At 47.0% G+C, this 14,812-nt stretch overlaps 1 protein-coding gene across 6 annotated transcripts in view; it reads right to left on the bottom strand.

The window, feature by feature from the left end:
* babo (TGF-beta receptor type-1 babo) overlaps positions 1-14,812 on the bottom strand; it is a 108,052-nt gene that overhangs the window by 14,233 nt on the left and 79,007 nt on the right. For all 6 annotated transcript variants that reach the window (XM_077643671.1, XM_077643679.1, XM_077643704.1 and 3 more), the window contains 2 exons: positions 8,955-9,122; positions 2,436-2,717 (listed from right to left, as the gene is read on the bottom strand). In XM_077643671.1, the coding sequence (XP_077499797.1) occupies positions 2,436-2,717; positions 8,955-9,122 (450 nt within the window). The remainder of the gene's footprint in view (positions 1-2,435; positions 2,718-8,954; positions 9,123-14,812) is intronic.

Raw genomic sequence — 14,812 nt, 5'->3', positions numbered from 1 at the left:
CCATTTGAAAATATGCCATCAAAAGTGCAGTGTTTTCCCAAGCAAGTGAAGCAATTAGCCATGAACCTGATAGAATCACTGCACATCGTGTGTGGAAGCAGTAAAAGCATCAATTCGCTGATTAAGAGGACAGAACTCACCAATGTCAGCAAACGAATGCTCTACCAGTGGGCACTCGAAAAGGAAAAGGCAGGAACAGTGCTTGTTGTGGAGGGTGGTGCACCGCTTTTTCAGAGTGGCAAAATTTCGACTGTCGCCAAGCTGATGCGACGCTTTGAAGAGGATATCACGCTATCATCCGTGTCCATGGTCAAGATGCCCAATATGTTGACAAAACTAAGATTCCACTACAAGAAGCAGTCCCAGAATGCACTACTGATTGATGCGATGCACATTGTGCAATCTCGCTGCTGGAACTTGTGCCAGATAGTGGAGCTGCAACACCAGGGTAGACATATTTTCTGCACTGACAAAACGTGGGTCAATGCCGGCCACACGTGCTGTCAAGTGTGGACTGACAGGACTGTAATATTTGCACATGAAATACAGTGATTCAGAACCCCCGGTGGCAATGGCAGCAGGGTTATTGTGACCCAATGCTGCAGCAAAAATGGTTTTGTTGAAGGTGCAGGAGAAGTGTTCCGAGCACAAAAAAAAAAAAAAAAAAGACTTGATTTGCATAGTTCAGGCAAATGCGAATTAGGTGTGCTAGCACATCGGTTTCCACTTCAGTTCTGCTGTTTGAATCCACTGTTCACTGCTGGAAGTTGCTCGGATAGTGAAAATGAGTTAGTGCTCATATATGTGGAACTGGTCATCCCCTACAACCATAGATCCCTGGGAGTGCTCATACCACTACTTGCAGAGTGGAGAGCGGTTAAGCCACTTCTCTGTGAAGGCAGGTGCTGCCATCGGTGGGGCTTGTGCGACCCAGGTTGCTCTTCCCAAACAACCTCTCGCGATCAATCATTAACTGAACTGCCACCTGCCACGGTGAGCAGGTTACTCAGTGTGCATATATCGGCTCATCAAGGCCAGACTGGGGCCGCACAAACTTACTGATAGACAATGGCTTTTTGGCTGAGTGGAAGCCTGAGTGGAAGCCTTAGAGCTAGCGCACTAAAAAAAAAAAGGAAGACGATTTAGCTTGTTTAGCCCAAATGCAACATAGATGCACTAGCACTAGTTGCTGTCCTTAGTTTAACTTATTTATTTGAACATGGATTGTTTAATTTCATTATTCTGAAGTTCAGACAAAGATCAGCGAAATCAGCGTGTGCTACACACTAAAACTGGATGGGACATTTAAGTTCCACCTCAATGGTATGACCATGCCCACAGCACCATGCCAGGTGCTGTGTTCTGCAGTGAAGAGGCGTTTAGAGACTACGCAACTTAGTGCGTGAGAGCTCAACTTCAAAAAATCTTTTCTCGCTTTAAACAAAAATTACCTCGATAAAAACATCAGAAACGAAAGGCAATAAACTGTTATATGTAACCCGCTATTGTTTCTATTTTTACTTGGACCACCTCAGGGTGAAATTAACGAGTGTTTTTGGCTCAAAACGCACTGTATTCAACTTCAGTATTTTTTTTTTTTTTCACTTCGATGTACGCAGTTTCCTCATCTGTAACATTAGTTAGAGGTACTAGACACCTAGAGAAACAAAATGGCTATTTCCGAATTTCTGAGAGCAAGTTGATATTTAAAACAAAAAAGGACAAAAAAGGTACATTGTCATACTTTTTTTCGATTTTTAACAAATACTGATGTCGTATAAAGCTACATGCTCTGAATTAATATCGAAAGCCAGAGTCTGTGCAAATGTCAATAAAAAATTGTGAATTTTTTTTAATTTGAATTTTTTTTATTAATTATTGAGCAGTGCTTGGTTTGTCACCCTTTCTAAATATTCAAACTGCCCTCACCTCATGCATAAAATTTTTTTTTGACAAAAATATTTCAGGCTTTGGTTACGCACATTAGGATAAGTTTCCATCAATTATTTTGAACAAATTGGAGATGGTCGAGCGCAACGTCTGGGACGTTTGGCGTGGAATGACCTACTGACCAAATAGACCGCTGTGACAATGAGCATTTGCGTGAGAATTAATGCAGCATGCTAAAAGTTATCAATTGCCATATCTGAATTTATTGCAGGGTCTCTGGCTGAACCGGACTTCAATTTCATTTTCATGTAACCTGATACAAACCTTCCTCCTGATAAACAGTGGGTGTAAACGGCAAAATCTAGAAAAATTTTTACCCCTTTTAAAAGCTATACAGTGAAAGGCATGCAAGATTTCATGCTACTCACACATTAAAGTACAGCAGAGTTTGTCCTGCACTGCATAAATACAATCATTTTACATCAATCTATTTGCAAATGACCTCACCACAGTTCTGCTCATCAGATCAACTGTAGTCAACGCACCTCCTATGTTGCAGCGGCGTGCAATCTCCCAAAGCACGAGTCCCAGGGCATAGATGTCGGCCCGCTTGAACGAGTCAAAGTGGTTCATGTTGATGCTCTCATCCAGCACCTCAGGCGCCAGGTACCGTTTGGTGCCAACGCGTGGGTTGGGTGGGATGTCGACAGAATTTGTGGCCGAGTCGTAGCGCACCGCCAGTCCCAGGTCAGCAATGGCACAGGCCCCGCTGCTCTTGACGAGAATATTCTTGCTCTTAATGTCCCGGTGTGCAATGGCTGGCTTGCCTGAGTAAGACACATATGGACAGGTATCAGTATGCTCAAAGTGACAGCACACAGCAACTCTCTCAGCCTCGGCTTCGCCTGGCCCCCCTCTTCAGAGCCAGAACCCCGTTACACAAAAAGGCAATACAGGGGGCCTCGCAAAACTAAAAAAATTAAGACCCTCTTCCCAAGGTGCTGCAGGAAGTGGAGTGAATGCAGGCACACTTAAATCTCGTTATAGCGAGAAGGTTTATACAGTCGCCTCCCGATAATTAGAAGCCGCTTAATTGGAATTTTCGGTTAATTAGAAGTGAAGAGCTGTTCCCGTCTGTTTTGCATGTAATCCTATGGAAGAAATCGCTCAATAATTCGAAGTCCTCATCCAGTAATATTGTTTAATTGGAAGTTAATTTTCTGCCGGGATCCTCGAGAAGACCGTCATTCTTCGGTAGAATGTGCAATTCTTCAAGTGCTACAATAGCTTCGTGCTCCGCGTTGGTGTCGTCGGTATCGCAGCCGTCCGCAGCACCGCTATTCTTGGAGCGGCGCAATTATTCATGCTACAGCTGCCGTGGTCTCCGTGATCAGCTCCGGCAGGAGGCTTAGCGGCTGCCGCGCGTGGCCGGAGCTGATCGCGGAGGGCACGCGGGTGTCATAGGTGCACGCAGCGCTGAGTACTGGCAGTGGCGAGATTGTGCGAGATTAGGCTTGCAGCGTGCGCAGTGTATGTCTAGGCGTGTGTTGGTCGAGCACCTTTGTTACATTGTGCGGGCAGCTTGTTGGCTAGGTTGTTCCGTGGGTGATCCTACGCTTCCGAATTGATTGTACGTAGTCACACCGTTGATAGCCATGGCAAACCGTGGCTCTTATCGCACGCTCGACCTGGCAACAAAAGTCGAGGTTTTGAAGGAAGTTGACAAGGGAGGTGCCGCCAAACAAGACATTGCGCGGAAGTACGGAATCAAGCCGAACACACTCTCAAATTTCATCAAGAACAAGCGCACAATAATGGATGCATTATGAGAACGACAAGTTCAAGACGTTGCGGAAGCGAATGCGCACCGGCGCTTACCCAGAGTTGGAGAAGGCTCTGCTGGTTTGGATTAGGGAGGCCCGGAGCAACAAACTTCCTCTCAGCGGAGACATCGTTGCGATGAAAGCCCGAACGCTTGCAGCAATGTTGGGGATCGATGACTTCGTTTCGTCAGATGGATGGCTGACGCGCTTCAAACATCGCCATGACCTCCTTTTTAAGAGCGTGTGTGGTGAAAAAGCGTTCGTTAACCAAGAAACATGCGCCACGTGGAAGGATGAAAAGCTGAATGAATATCTCAGTGAATACAAGCCAGAAGACATCTTCAATGCAAATGAGACTGCACTCTTCTATCGGCTTCTACCAGAGAAGACCCTGACATTCAAGGATGACGATTGTGCTGGGGGCAAACGCACCAAGGAGAGGGTGTCGGTGCTGATCACGGCTAACATGACTGGCACGGAACGATGTCGCTTACTTGTCATTGGGAAAGCCGCCAAGCCGGGATGCTTTAAAGGTGTAAAGACGCTGCCTGTGGACTATGAGTCAAACAAGAAAGCGTGGATGACGACCGAAATCTTCAAGAGCTGGATAACCAAACTGGACCGCAAGTTTGCTTCCTCGAACTGCAAGGTGTTGTTCCTTGTGGATCACTGCAGTGCTCACGTGGATATGCCAGCCTTGAGTGCAATACGCCTCGCATTTTTGCCTGCAAACACAGCATCTGTTTTGCAGCCAATGGACCAAGGCATTATCAAAAATGTTAAGGTCCTGTACAGGCGACACCTCCTCGAGCACATGATTTTTTGTATGGACAACTCCACAAAATACGAGGTGAGCCTGCTCAGTGCCATCCACATGTTAGCGCGAGCATGGGATCATGTGAAGCAGGAAACGATCGCAAACTGCTTCAGGGCTTGCGGTTTTGTGGCAGCTTTTGCGGAGGATGCCCCTGCAATTTCATCGGAGGAAGCATCAACAAGCGAGCTTAACGGCACTGATTTTGGTGATGCTCTCGGGGACGTCAATTTTGAAGATTACGTCGCCATAGACAAGACGGTCGAAACGTGCGGTGCACTGACAGATAACGAGATTGTGGAGATTATTCGGCCCCAGGAAGCGACGATGACGTTGAAGATGAGCCGCAACCTAAGGCTGCCGATGCAGCTGCGGGCCTTGCTCTCGTGGAGCGCTTCTTTGCCGCTGAAGGCGACGCGGAAGAAGCGTTCCGCCACATCTACAGCCTGCAGAACTTGCTTTCAGCAGCGCGATTCGGCAAGAAGAAGCAGAAGAAGATGACACACTATTTTTCTTAGAGAAAATACTCGATTTAGCTGCTAATAAAGTGCTGTTTTTGTGTTTTTTGCTTAATTGGAAGTTCGTTTAATTTTAAGTTTTTTGCGGTTCCCGCGAACTTCGTATTAACGGGAGTCAACTGTAATGAAATAATAGGAAATAATCATAATTCTCCTTGAAAATGAGAACTACTATATTTCCTCGTGTTTGCGCAACCCCCAACATTAAAAAAAAAAAACTTTTACTCGCATATTTTGTGCAAGCACACCAGCATGCATACGAGTGCGCGCAGGGCAGGCTTGGGAAGATCGACTGCAAAAGGTGAACGAGTGGTGTCAAAAAAAATCGGCAGTATGTTTGTAAATTGCTTCCAGCAAGAAAAAGTCAATACAGTTGAATCCCGGCACAACGAATGACACTTCAACGAAATTTTCGCCACAACGAAGTATTTTTCATTCCCCGCGAAATCCCCATAGGAGTTAATGTATTAAAATTCCCTCGAAAACGAATTACTTTGTGAGCACGCATTCGCTTCTACGAATTTTTCGCGAGCCTTCACCGGTCAGTGGCCCGCCTTTCTTCAATAGTTGGGTGCTGTACGAGATTACTCCCTGCTAAAGCAGTGGCTTGGAGCAGCTAAATAATGCACAGAATGCTTGTTTATTACATTTTCATGTATTCTTTATTAAAAAATTTAGTTGGGAGTCGTTTATTCATCATAGGGAAGCAGCGAGGGGACTTGTTGGCGCCGTGCGAAGGCCGCCGGCCGTAAGAGGGCCAAAGACGAACCCAAATCCTGTCGCCAGCCTCCCCTCCCGCCTTCTCCGCAGCCCTTGCCGCCATTTTCTCGAGTGTCGGTGTGTGCTGATCATCGATCTCTCGCTGCAGTCTGATCTCATCGATCGCCTCTGCAATGTCGCCGCCAATGAAGAAGCGAAAGTTTATTTCGCTAGAAGAAAAGGATAGAAGGATAGAAGAAGGCAAAGATTTTGGCATCGTGCCGAGTTTGCTATCGACGATTTTGAAGAATAAGGACAGCATTAGGAAGGCACTTTCATCGGGCACTTCAGTGCAGCACAAGAAAGTGACGCAACCAATATATGAAGAGCTCGACAAGGCTGTCTATGCTTGGTTCGGTGATACGCAAGCAACAAACATGACCCTCAGCGGTAAAATTGTACAGCAGAAGGACCTAAATTATGCTTGTTTGCTAGGGCTGAACGACTTTAAGGCAAGCATAGGATGGCTGAATCGCTTTAAAAAGGCTGTGAAGGGGGCTCCAATAAAGTTGCAGCATGCCTGGGATATTGAAGCACGCCGCTTCACGAACAGTGTCCAGCAAAGATTTTTTAAATGCGCTTTGTAGAAGTTGAGTTATCTGTAGTTAAAATTTGAATTTCAGCGTCTTCGCGCCTTTCCCTCTCCTCTCGTCACTTTTTGCACGCTGGAAAGTAGGCGCTCCTTCGCCTACCCCCCCCCCCTCTGGGAGCGGAGCTTCCCGACCCGCCGGAGCTAAGCGGCTTATTGGCCGCGGCCACGGTAGCTGCCTGACGTCGGAAAGAATCTAACCAATGGCCACCTCTCACCTTGTCTACGCAGATGCGGGGGACGGAGGAGGGTGCGAGCATGAAAAGGCGCCGGGAAGGGCTCGCCAACTTTGACGCGTGATTGTGGGTCGTCTGCTGCCTGTAGAAGAGTATTATTTGGTCCCGGTTTTCATGGCAACACAGTGCAGTGATTAAGTGAGTTAATGAGCTCTCCTCGGAAGGCGTTTCAGAGCCCCTTTAAAGAAAGGCATAACATCATCGGCAAGATTTTGTACGGTGAATCGGCATCTGCGGACGTAGACGGCGCATCAGCATGGGCGGCGGACAACATGACTGACACAATGAGCAGTTACGCTCCATCTGATATTTATAATGCAGACGAGACGAGCCCCTTCTATGAGATGCTGCCAGCCAAGACGCTTGATTTTAAAGGGCAGCGTTGCCACGGAGGCAAACATAAAAAGAAACGAGTGACTGTGCTGCTGTGCACAAATGTGGATGGGCCTGATAAATGCACCCGTTAGTTACTGGCAAAAGTGCAAAACCGCGCTGCTTCAAGGGGAACAGGAGCCTACCTGGCAAGTATGTGGCAAACAGCCGGTCATGGACGACCCGTGCCATTTTTGCTGACTGGGTGGTGGCACTTGACCGCGACATGAGCAGACAAAATCGAAAGGTTTGTTTGCTCTTGGACAATTGTTCAGCGCACCGCATTGACGACGTCAAGCTGTCAAGTGTGGAGCTGAAGTTTTTCCCGCCGAACTGTACCTCAGTCATTCAACCCCTGGGCCAAGGCATCATCCGGAGCATTAAGTCTTCTTACCGGGAGAGGTTGATCCAGCGGGTTCTCCTGAACACCGACACTAATAGGGAGACGAAAGTCGATCTTTTCATGGCTTTAGAAATGATGGCTGCGGCATGGAGAGCAACACAATGCAGCGTGATCCGCAACTGCTTCAAGCACGCCGGGTTTGTCGACAGCAAGGCGACCAGCCCGACTGCAGCCGCAGAAAGTGTACCATCGTCATCGACTCCGGGGATTGACGTTACTTGGAAATCACTCCAGGAAGCTGGAAACATCCCTGCTGACATAGCGCTGGACGATTTCCTTGACGCTGACGCGGACGTGATTGTCCACGAGGAACAAAGCGATGAAGACATCATCAAAAGTGTTTGCGAGCCGGAAGAGCCATCCGATCATGAAGACGACTCCGCTCAAGATTTACCTGCCCCGGCAGCCTCATTGCATGTACTGGATGCCTTCGAAGTTATTAGAAAATTCCTTGGCACACACGATGACAACGTTGCGATGTCGCTGTTAACAGAGTGCGAGAGTTGCGTGACGCCGCTGCTGGCAGTGAAACGCAAGCAGGCTAAGCTCACAGATTTTTGGCAATAAAACTATGTTTTGCTGGAGTTATTGCCTTGCATTTTTGGTTAATTTCTCAACAGCGAAATTTCGCGACAACGAAATTTCTCCCACGTCCCGTCGATTTTGTTGTAGCGGGTTTCAACTGTATATTCCAGCCCTAAAGCTCGCTCCTCACGCGAATGCATTCAGTACTTGTTTCTGGCCCATAACTGGCCGATCAAATTATTTCATTTGCCATTAGGACTGCGTGAATTTAATTCTCCAAATAACCCGCCACAAACTTGCAGTAGTGCTTAGCTCGCGATAACGAGTCTAGATATGACTGCTTCGGGTTCTGCCCATGCGGCGGGGCGCAATGACCATTCTTTCTAGCGCCCATTCGAAAATTGGAACTTCGTTTGAATCGAACAATTTTCCGGACCCATTCGAGTTCAAATTAAAGAGCTTTTACTGTACTGGGACGATGCACAATTTTCAAGGAAGTGGAAGTTCCCTTTACAGTTAACAACTACCAAAGACAAAGGGCTGCGCCTTTTCAGATCTAAATGGGGTAACAACTGCTAATACTAATGCTTACAAACCGTGGTGTGATTCGAGCCCTTGAGACATCAGAACTGAAAGCTGAGAAAACTGGTACGCAAGCATCTTGGAACTGCAGCACGACTTACAAAAATGGGCACAAAGGCAAACAGGAGATGGCAGTAAAATGCAATGAAAAAAAAAAGAGAAACGTAACCTGGAAACTGCTGAGAATGCAATTTACACTGCAATTTCTGAGTAAAGGAAACCTCTGGTAAACAGCACAGGTTTTTCCTGACTCTTGAAGCTTCATTTTCGCAGATTCCACTGGTAAAAAAACCATACAGTGCTCATGCTCAGATAACAGCACTCATCAAAAGTGCACTGTTAGCTATCAACAAATCAAATAGCCAAACTACTTTCAAATGAGCTCACAAACTGTGGCAGAAACTACGCAATAAGAAAAGGGGACTGTTGCAATGAACACACACCTTGAGTGCCAAGAATTTCCATGTGCAAATGTGCCAGGCCATTGGCAATGGAGTATGCCATTTTGCACATGGTGGCTGTGTCCACTGGAATCCGCATCAGGTAGTCAAAGAGTGATCCATTTTCATGGTAGTCTGTGATGAGCCATAGCTGTGTCCAGGTTCCATTATCTGGATAACACAAGGGAGAGGAAATACAGCCCACATTAACCACAAGCACACTCTGGGGGAAAATAAAGAGAAAAAGTATAATGGCAGGTAAATAGTACTGCTAAGCATATGAAGGGGTGTCCACTCAATCAATCTGCATTCTAAAGTACACCGCATTCAAAATCGCACAACTCGTTATATAGCCAATGATTAAAATTTCTTGAAGACCATTATAGCAATAAAAGAAAACGCGGGTTGGAAAAATTTAGATTAATGGAGACCGCACAGTAAACTAGAATTCTTCTGCTGTATGTATCATATAGTAGAAATGACCATGCACAGGGAATGTCTTCCAGAGTGCTTTTTTTCCACACATGATTTCAATCTGGAACAAACTTCCAACGGACATCTGCAGTTGTAAATCTACCGAGAGGTACTGCATTATGCCTGGCCTTAACATTTGTAACTTTTCTGTACCACATATGCATAGCTGGCTGCACAGTAAAAGCCTGCATACAATATCTCCCCGCATATAATACGAGGCGTAATTTGGAATAGTAAAAACGGAAAAAATGTTTTCATCCACGTATAATGCGAGTAAAGAAAGGCGTGGAAGCCGAATGCCCTCCAACTATTTGTGTATGCCCGCGTGCTGGATACAACGCATGTAGCGTGAACGGCAGGTACACAGGCGCCGTGCTCGAGCCTACTTGCGTTTTGCGCCACGAGCACGCATGGACCACAGCTGCGGCATATGCGCTCGCGCACGCACTTCAGAAGTGTCAGTAGTTAGAGCTTTAGTAATTGTTGTTGTCGTGTGTGCAGTCTTCCGAGAAGCCGCTGTCAGAGATATCTTTCTGTAGAAACACGGCTTTGGTACCATCGACCACGCTCGATATCCCGCATTTCTTGAGATAACAACTGGCAAGCTCTTTGTGCATGCTGGCCCAAGCATCCGTGATCCAAATGCACAGTGTGGCTGGAGAAGCCAGTGTCCAGCGGCAGTAACTGCAAGTTCTCCCTGCCTCATCCAGACCATGTAGCAGTGCTTGACGCGGTGCTGATGCTTTCGGCAACCTTTCGCGGTCCCCATGCCATGCGAGGTGCGATCGTTCTGGATGTCGAGAGGTCAGGTCAGCCTAGTGAAATGGTGCTGAAATCGAAACTACCGACCTACGCCGCCGGCTAGATAGCACCTCCTCTCGCTGGACGCATGATGGTGATTGCGCTTGATAATAACGACACAGGAACTGCAGATTTTGGCCGAAAACCGTTCAGTTCCACTTATAATATGAGGTGGCAATTTTAAACGCTAACATCAGACAAAAAAAGAAGCCTCGTATTATATGCGGGTTTTTACGGTATGTAGCATGACTGCAGGCAATGAATGCGCCTACGCAGAACACTTGTTATCAACCACATCTTGCAAGAATGTGCATGCTACAAACCATAGCACGCGCATGTTACAAGCATGTTTGCTGACAAAATAGCAGCACACTGCTCACCCACTTCAGGCCAAATACAGCATCACCACTACATTCTTCGGTGCAACACCTTACTCTAAATGGTAGCATTCACTTTTGACATACTCTCACCCGCCTGTCAAGGTATAAGTGAGAACTAGCCCTTGTTTTCAAATAATTTGACAACTTTAAAGCTTTTAAACATAACTAATTGCAGTATACATTGCTGTCACAGCAACAACATCCTGCAAAGCAGTTCTCCAGTTCTGTGTCAACATTTACATTTTCCTTTTCATACTTTACCTCCCTAAAAAAACAGAACCTGGCAATGCACTCACAACTGTCACAAATGATTGCAGGAAGAAGTTTTTTCAGACCAGCACTGAACCACTTTGACTTATGTTGAATTCCAATGGCAGATCCAGATCAAGTTTTTCTGCTCAGTTTAGATCAATCATATTTCCATGGCAAAATGGGAGCGCAAGTTGTCAGTTCCAATGGCAGATCGGGATCAGATGTTGATCCCGGATCGCTCCGTGAAGCAGCGATACGTATTTGCTCCACCAAAATCTCAAGATTTGACCGGAACCACATGCGCGTTTTCCTTTCTCTCGCATCTGCTTCCTGTCACAACCGTCTGCTTCCTTTCTGTCGTCACTATGCGGCGATCGGGCAACATACTAGGAACCTTTTTGACCTCTTTTTTTATTGTTAGCCACGTGCAGCACCGTTTCAACCAAAACGCACAATGGTAATGCTCCAAATTGTCATTATTTTTCGTTTTGTTCGCATCCACATAAATAAGAAAACTGTCTTAATAGAATGTCCATTCTTCAAGGCTGCTCTTTAGACCAAAATTGGTTTGGTTTGGTTTATGGGGGTTTAACGTGCTAAAGCGACTCAGGCTATGAGGGACGCCGTTGTGAAGAGCTCCGCAAATTTCGACCACCTGTGAATGTTTAGCGTGCACTGACATCGCACAGCCCACGGACCTCTGGAATTTCGCCTCCATCAAAATTCGACCGCCGCACACAGGATCAAACCTGCGCCTTTCGGGTCAGGAGCCAAGCGCAATAACCACTGAGCTACCGCGGCAGCTTTTAGACCAAAATTGTTGACCTGTTTGAACCTCCTGCACTTTTTGACATCAGACAACGCATACTAGCTAAGCCTAGCAGCTCTGTAAACATCTTCAGACAAAGCGAGAGCTTCGTGCACTTTTTGTTTGCCGTAAACGTGAGAGACAGAGTGGTCGCAAGGACAAATCACTGGTGAAACAAGAGGCTCCACTTCGATGAGAGCCGCCATGTTGCATGAACGTGGAGCTTTTCTTGCTCTAAGTGTCCCTGCAGGAGAGCATGCAATCCATTCACAGAATGGGAGGGAGCGATCTCCACCGGAGCTACGTGTTCCGTTCGTGATCCGGTGGAGCGCTCGCGATCTGCCATTGAAATAGTACAACATTACTGTCACTAGATGGCACAACAGTGTGTATGTCCAGTAGAGGGACACTATGGCACAGCAAACAGTGTCGTAGGTACACTACAGTGTAATCCACCTACAAACGATACCAGATATAACGATCAAATTCTTTAGATTTATCAAGTTGGTAATTTATTTTTATTTTTAAGCGTTCGCTTTTCTTGCGCATTCCCTCGTTTTGCGCTGTCTACAGCGCAGCCCTTGGCAGCGTGCCATGACTCTGTACGTCCTTGACGGGAGCACCAGTGGCGGTACCTACATACACGGGGGAATACATGGGTGTGTTCTTTTTGCATTTTTTTGCCAGTCCAGATATAATGATAATCAGTTATAACGATCGGATTTTCCGGTTTTCTCAATATCATTATAAGTGGATTGCACTGTAGAGTCGATCCCGGATATATCGAACCCGGATATATCATATTTATGCCTATACCGAACAGTTCTAAAATGCCCTTGGTTATCCCATGCAAAGTATTGCAAATCTGTTTGTGTTTATCGACCTTCCGTGCACCTCATATTTGACAGTGAGCTCCGTGCCACGCCATGCCCCTGCAAGTGCGCTTCTCCCAATACGACTCCACCTGGAAGTGGGCTTCTCCCACTGCGGACCAACTTTGCAAATGGGCTTCTCCTAACGGAGTGAACGATCCCGAACTCGTGCGCGGCGCTGGCCTTGGACACCTTCGTGCGGAGCTGCACAAGTAAGAGTCACGTCATCAGAACTGTTTGGGGTGTGAACAGAAATAGTAATGGCCACTAGGGGCATGTAAGGGGCTGGGACGAGGAAAACCGTGTTGACCGCAGGCACTCGCATTCTGCATGTTGGTTGGCTGACTCCGCTGGCGTAGCCAAAACAAGCGACGTCAGCTAGCTGTCACCAACGTTTTGGCCATTTTGGCTATCACTGCTGTCGGTGCTGCTTGGGCAAGTGATTGGTGTGGTAAAGTGCGGTGGTCATTCTTTTCGCTTTGTTCGTGAGGCCAATATGACTTCGCTTGTGACTTGTGCGGTGTCCATGCGTTTTCTTTTCGCCTTATTTGCGTGTTCAAGAGCCATCATCGTCGTCAGCAGCCTGACTACACCCACTGCAGGGCAAAGGCGTCTCCCATGTCTCTCCAATTAACCCTGACCTTTGCCAGCTGCACCCACCCTATGCCTGCAAACTTCCTAATCTCATCCGCCCACCTAACCTTCTGCAGCCCCCTGCTATGCTTGCCTTCTCTTGGAATCCACTCCGTTACCCTTAAGGACTAGCGGTTATCTTGCCTTCACATTACATGCCCTGCCCAAGCCCAAGAAAAAAACCCAAGAATTTGGTCTTGGCAAAAAAGGCGGACATCATTCGATGGGTGGAGGCCGGCAATAAAAAGTTGGTGGTCGCCGATGTGTTCGGAATTCCTCGCAACACGCTAAATAGAATCTTGAAGAACAAAGCCGATGTGAAGCTGAAGGCAGCGCATTCCAGTTGCCCTGGAGCATGTCGTATGCGTGCTCCGACCTACGACAAGGTCAAGAAAGTTTTGTACGCCTGGTTTTTAGAGACACGTGCCAGAAACATCCCTGTCGACGGCCCGATGCTCATGGAGAAAACAATATGGCTTGCTGTAGCCTTCGGAGAAGAGAGCTTCACTGGTGGCACTGGTTGGCAGCAGCATTCTATGAGTCGCTGCAGCATCGTCAGAAAGACTCTCTCTGGTGAAAGCGAGACAGGGGCCTTGACACAGAAGACGACGACACTGGATGCCTGGACAGTGAGTCGGGAGAGCTCTCAGTGTTCGCAGGCGCCATCCCAGATGGCGTAACAGCACCTGATTTTGTCAGTACTGACGACGACGTGCAAGCCGCTGCAGATCGTGCTGATGCTGAGATTGTGGCTGACATCATAGATACCAAGGAAGCGGACCCGAGCAGTGGCGAAGATTCAGGCGAAGAGACCTAGCCGCCATGCACTGCAGCTGAACTTGCATCCACATTTAGCGTCATTTGTCGCTGTTGTGGTGCAGTGGAAGGCACTGGACTTTCTCATTTGGATACCATCAACAAGCTTGAGACAGCTTAACAAACTTTATGGTGCAGAAGAAAAGGCAAGCTAAGCTCACGGAATTTTTTCTTGCAAAATGAAGTTCAGTAATCGTGGAGCTGTGCTTTCGTTTTTTGTGGACTTTGAAGGAGCAAATCGGTAGCCTCCCACTGTCATGATACCGGGGAAATTGTGCAATATGTGCACAATTTTAAAACAAGCATCTAAAAGGTGTATTTCGAATTATCGATATATCGAACTTTTTCACAATCCTTTTCGAGTTCGGTACATCCGGGATCGACTGTATTTACAGAATAAGCAAAGCAGTGAGAACTGCATATTTAAGCTTACAGTTTATGCTGAACTGAAAATGTCTATTACCGTATTTACACGATTGTAAGTAGACTCAAATGTAAGTCGATCCTTTCATATTGCATGTCAGGAAAAAAAAAAGGGGCATTCCCAAGGCACATTCTAAAATGAAAGTGTATCAGTCACTGGAATACTCTTATATGCTTGAGCCATCGTCCTCGCTAGGCCTGTCGTCGCCATCGCTGCTGCGGTTCCACAGCACACAGTTCTAATGTCGTCCCACAAAATCCCCCACTTCGCAAGCAATCACAGCATGTCATCATCCTGCGAAATCCCGCACTTTGCAAACAACCGCACCATGATATCGCATGGAACAGCTGAAAATTTTGCCTCTTTGCAGCCGCCACACTTGCATCGTCCGTTCCAAAACG

This window comes from Amblyomma americanum, chromosome 1, assembly GCF_052857255.1.
Source record: "Amblyomma americanum isolate KBUSLIRL-KWMA chromosome 1, ASM5285725v1, whole genome shotgun sequence".
NCBI lineage: Eukaryota > Metazoa > Arthropoda > Arachnida > Ixodida > Ixodidae > Amblyomma > Amblyomma americanum.
Note: the sequence above shows the minus strand (reverse complement) of the source record. Positions and strands in the feature narration are given on the sequence as shown.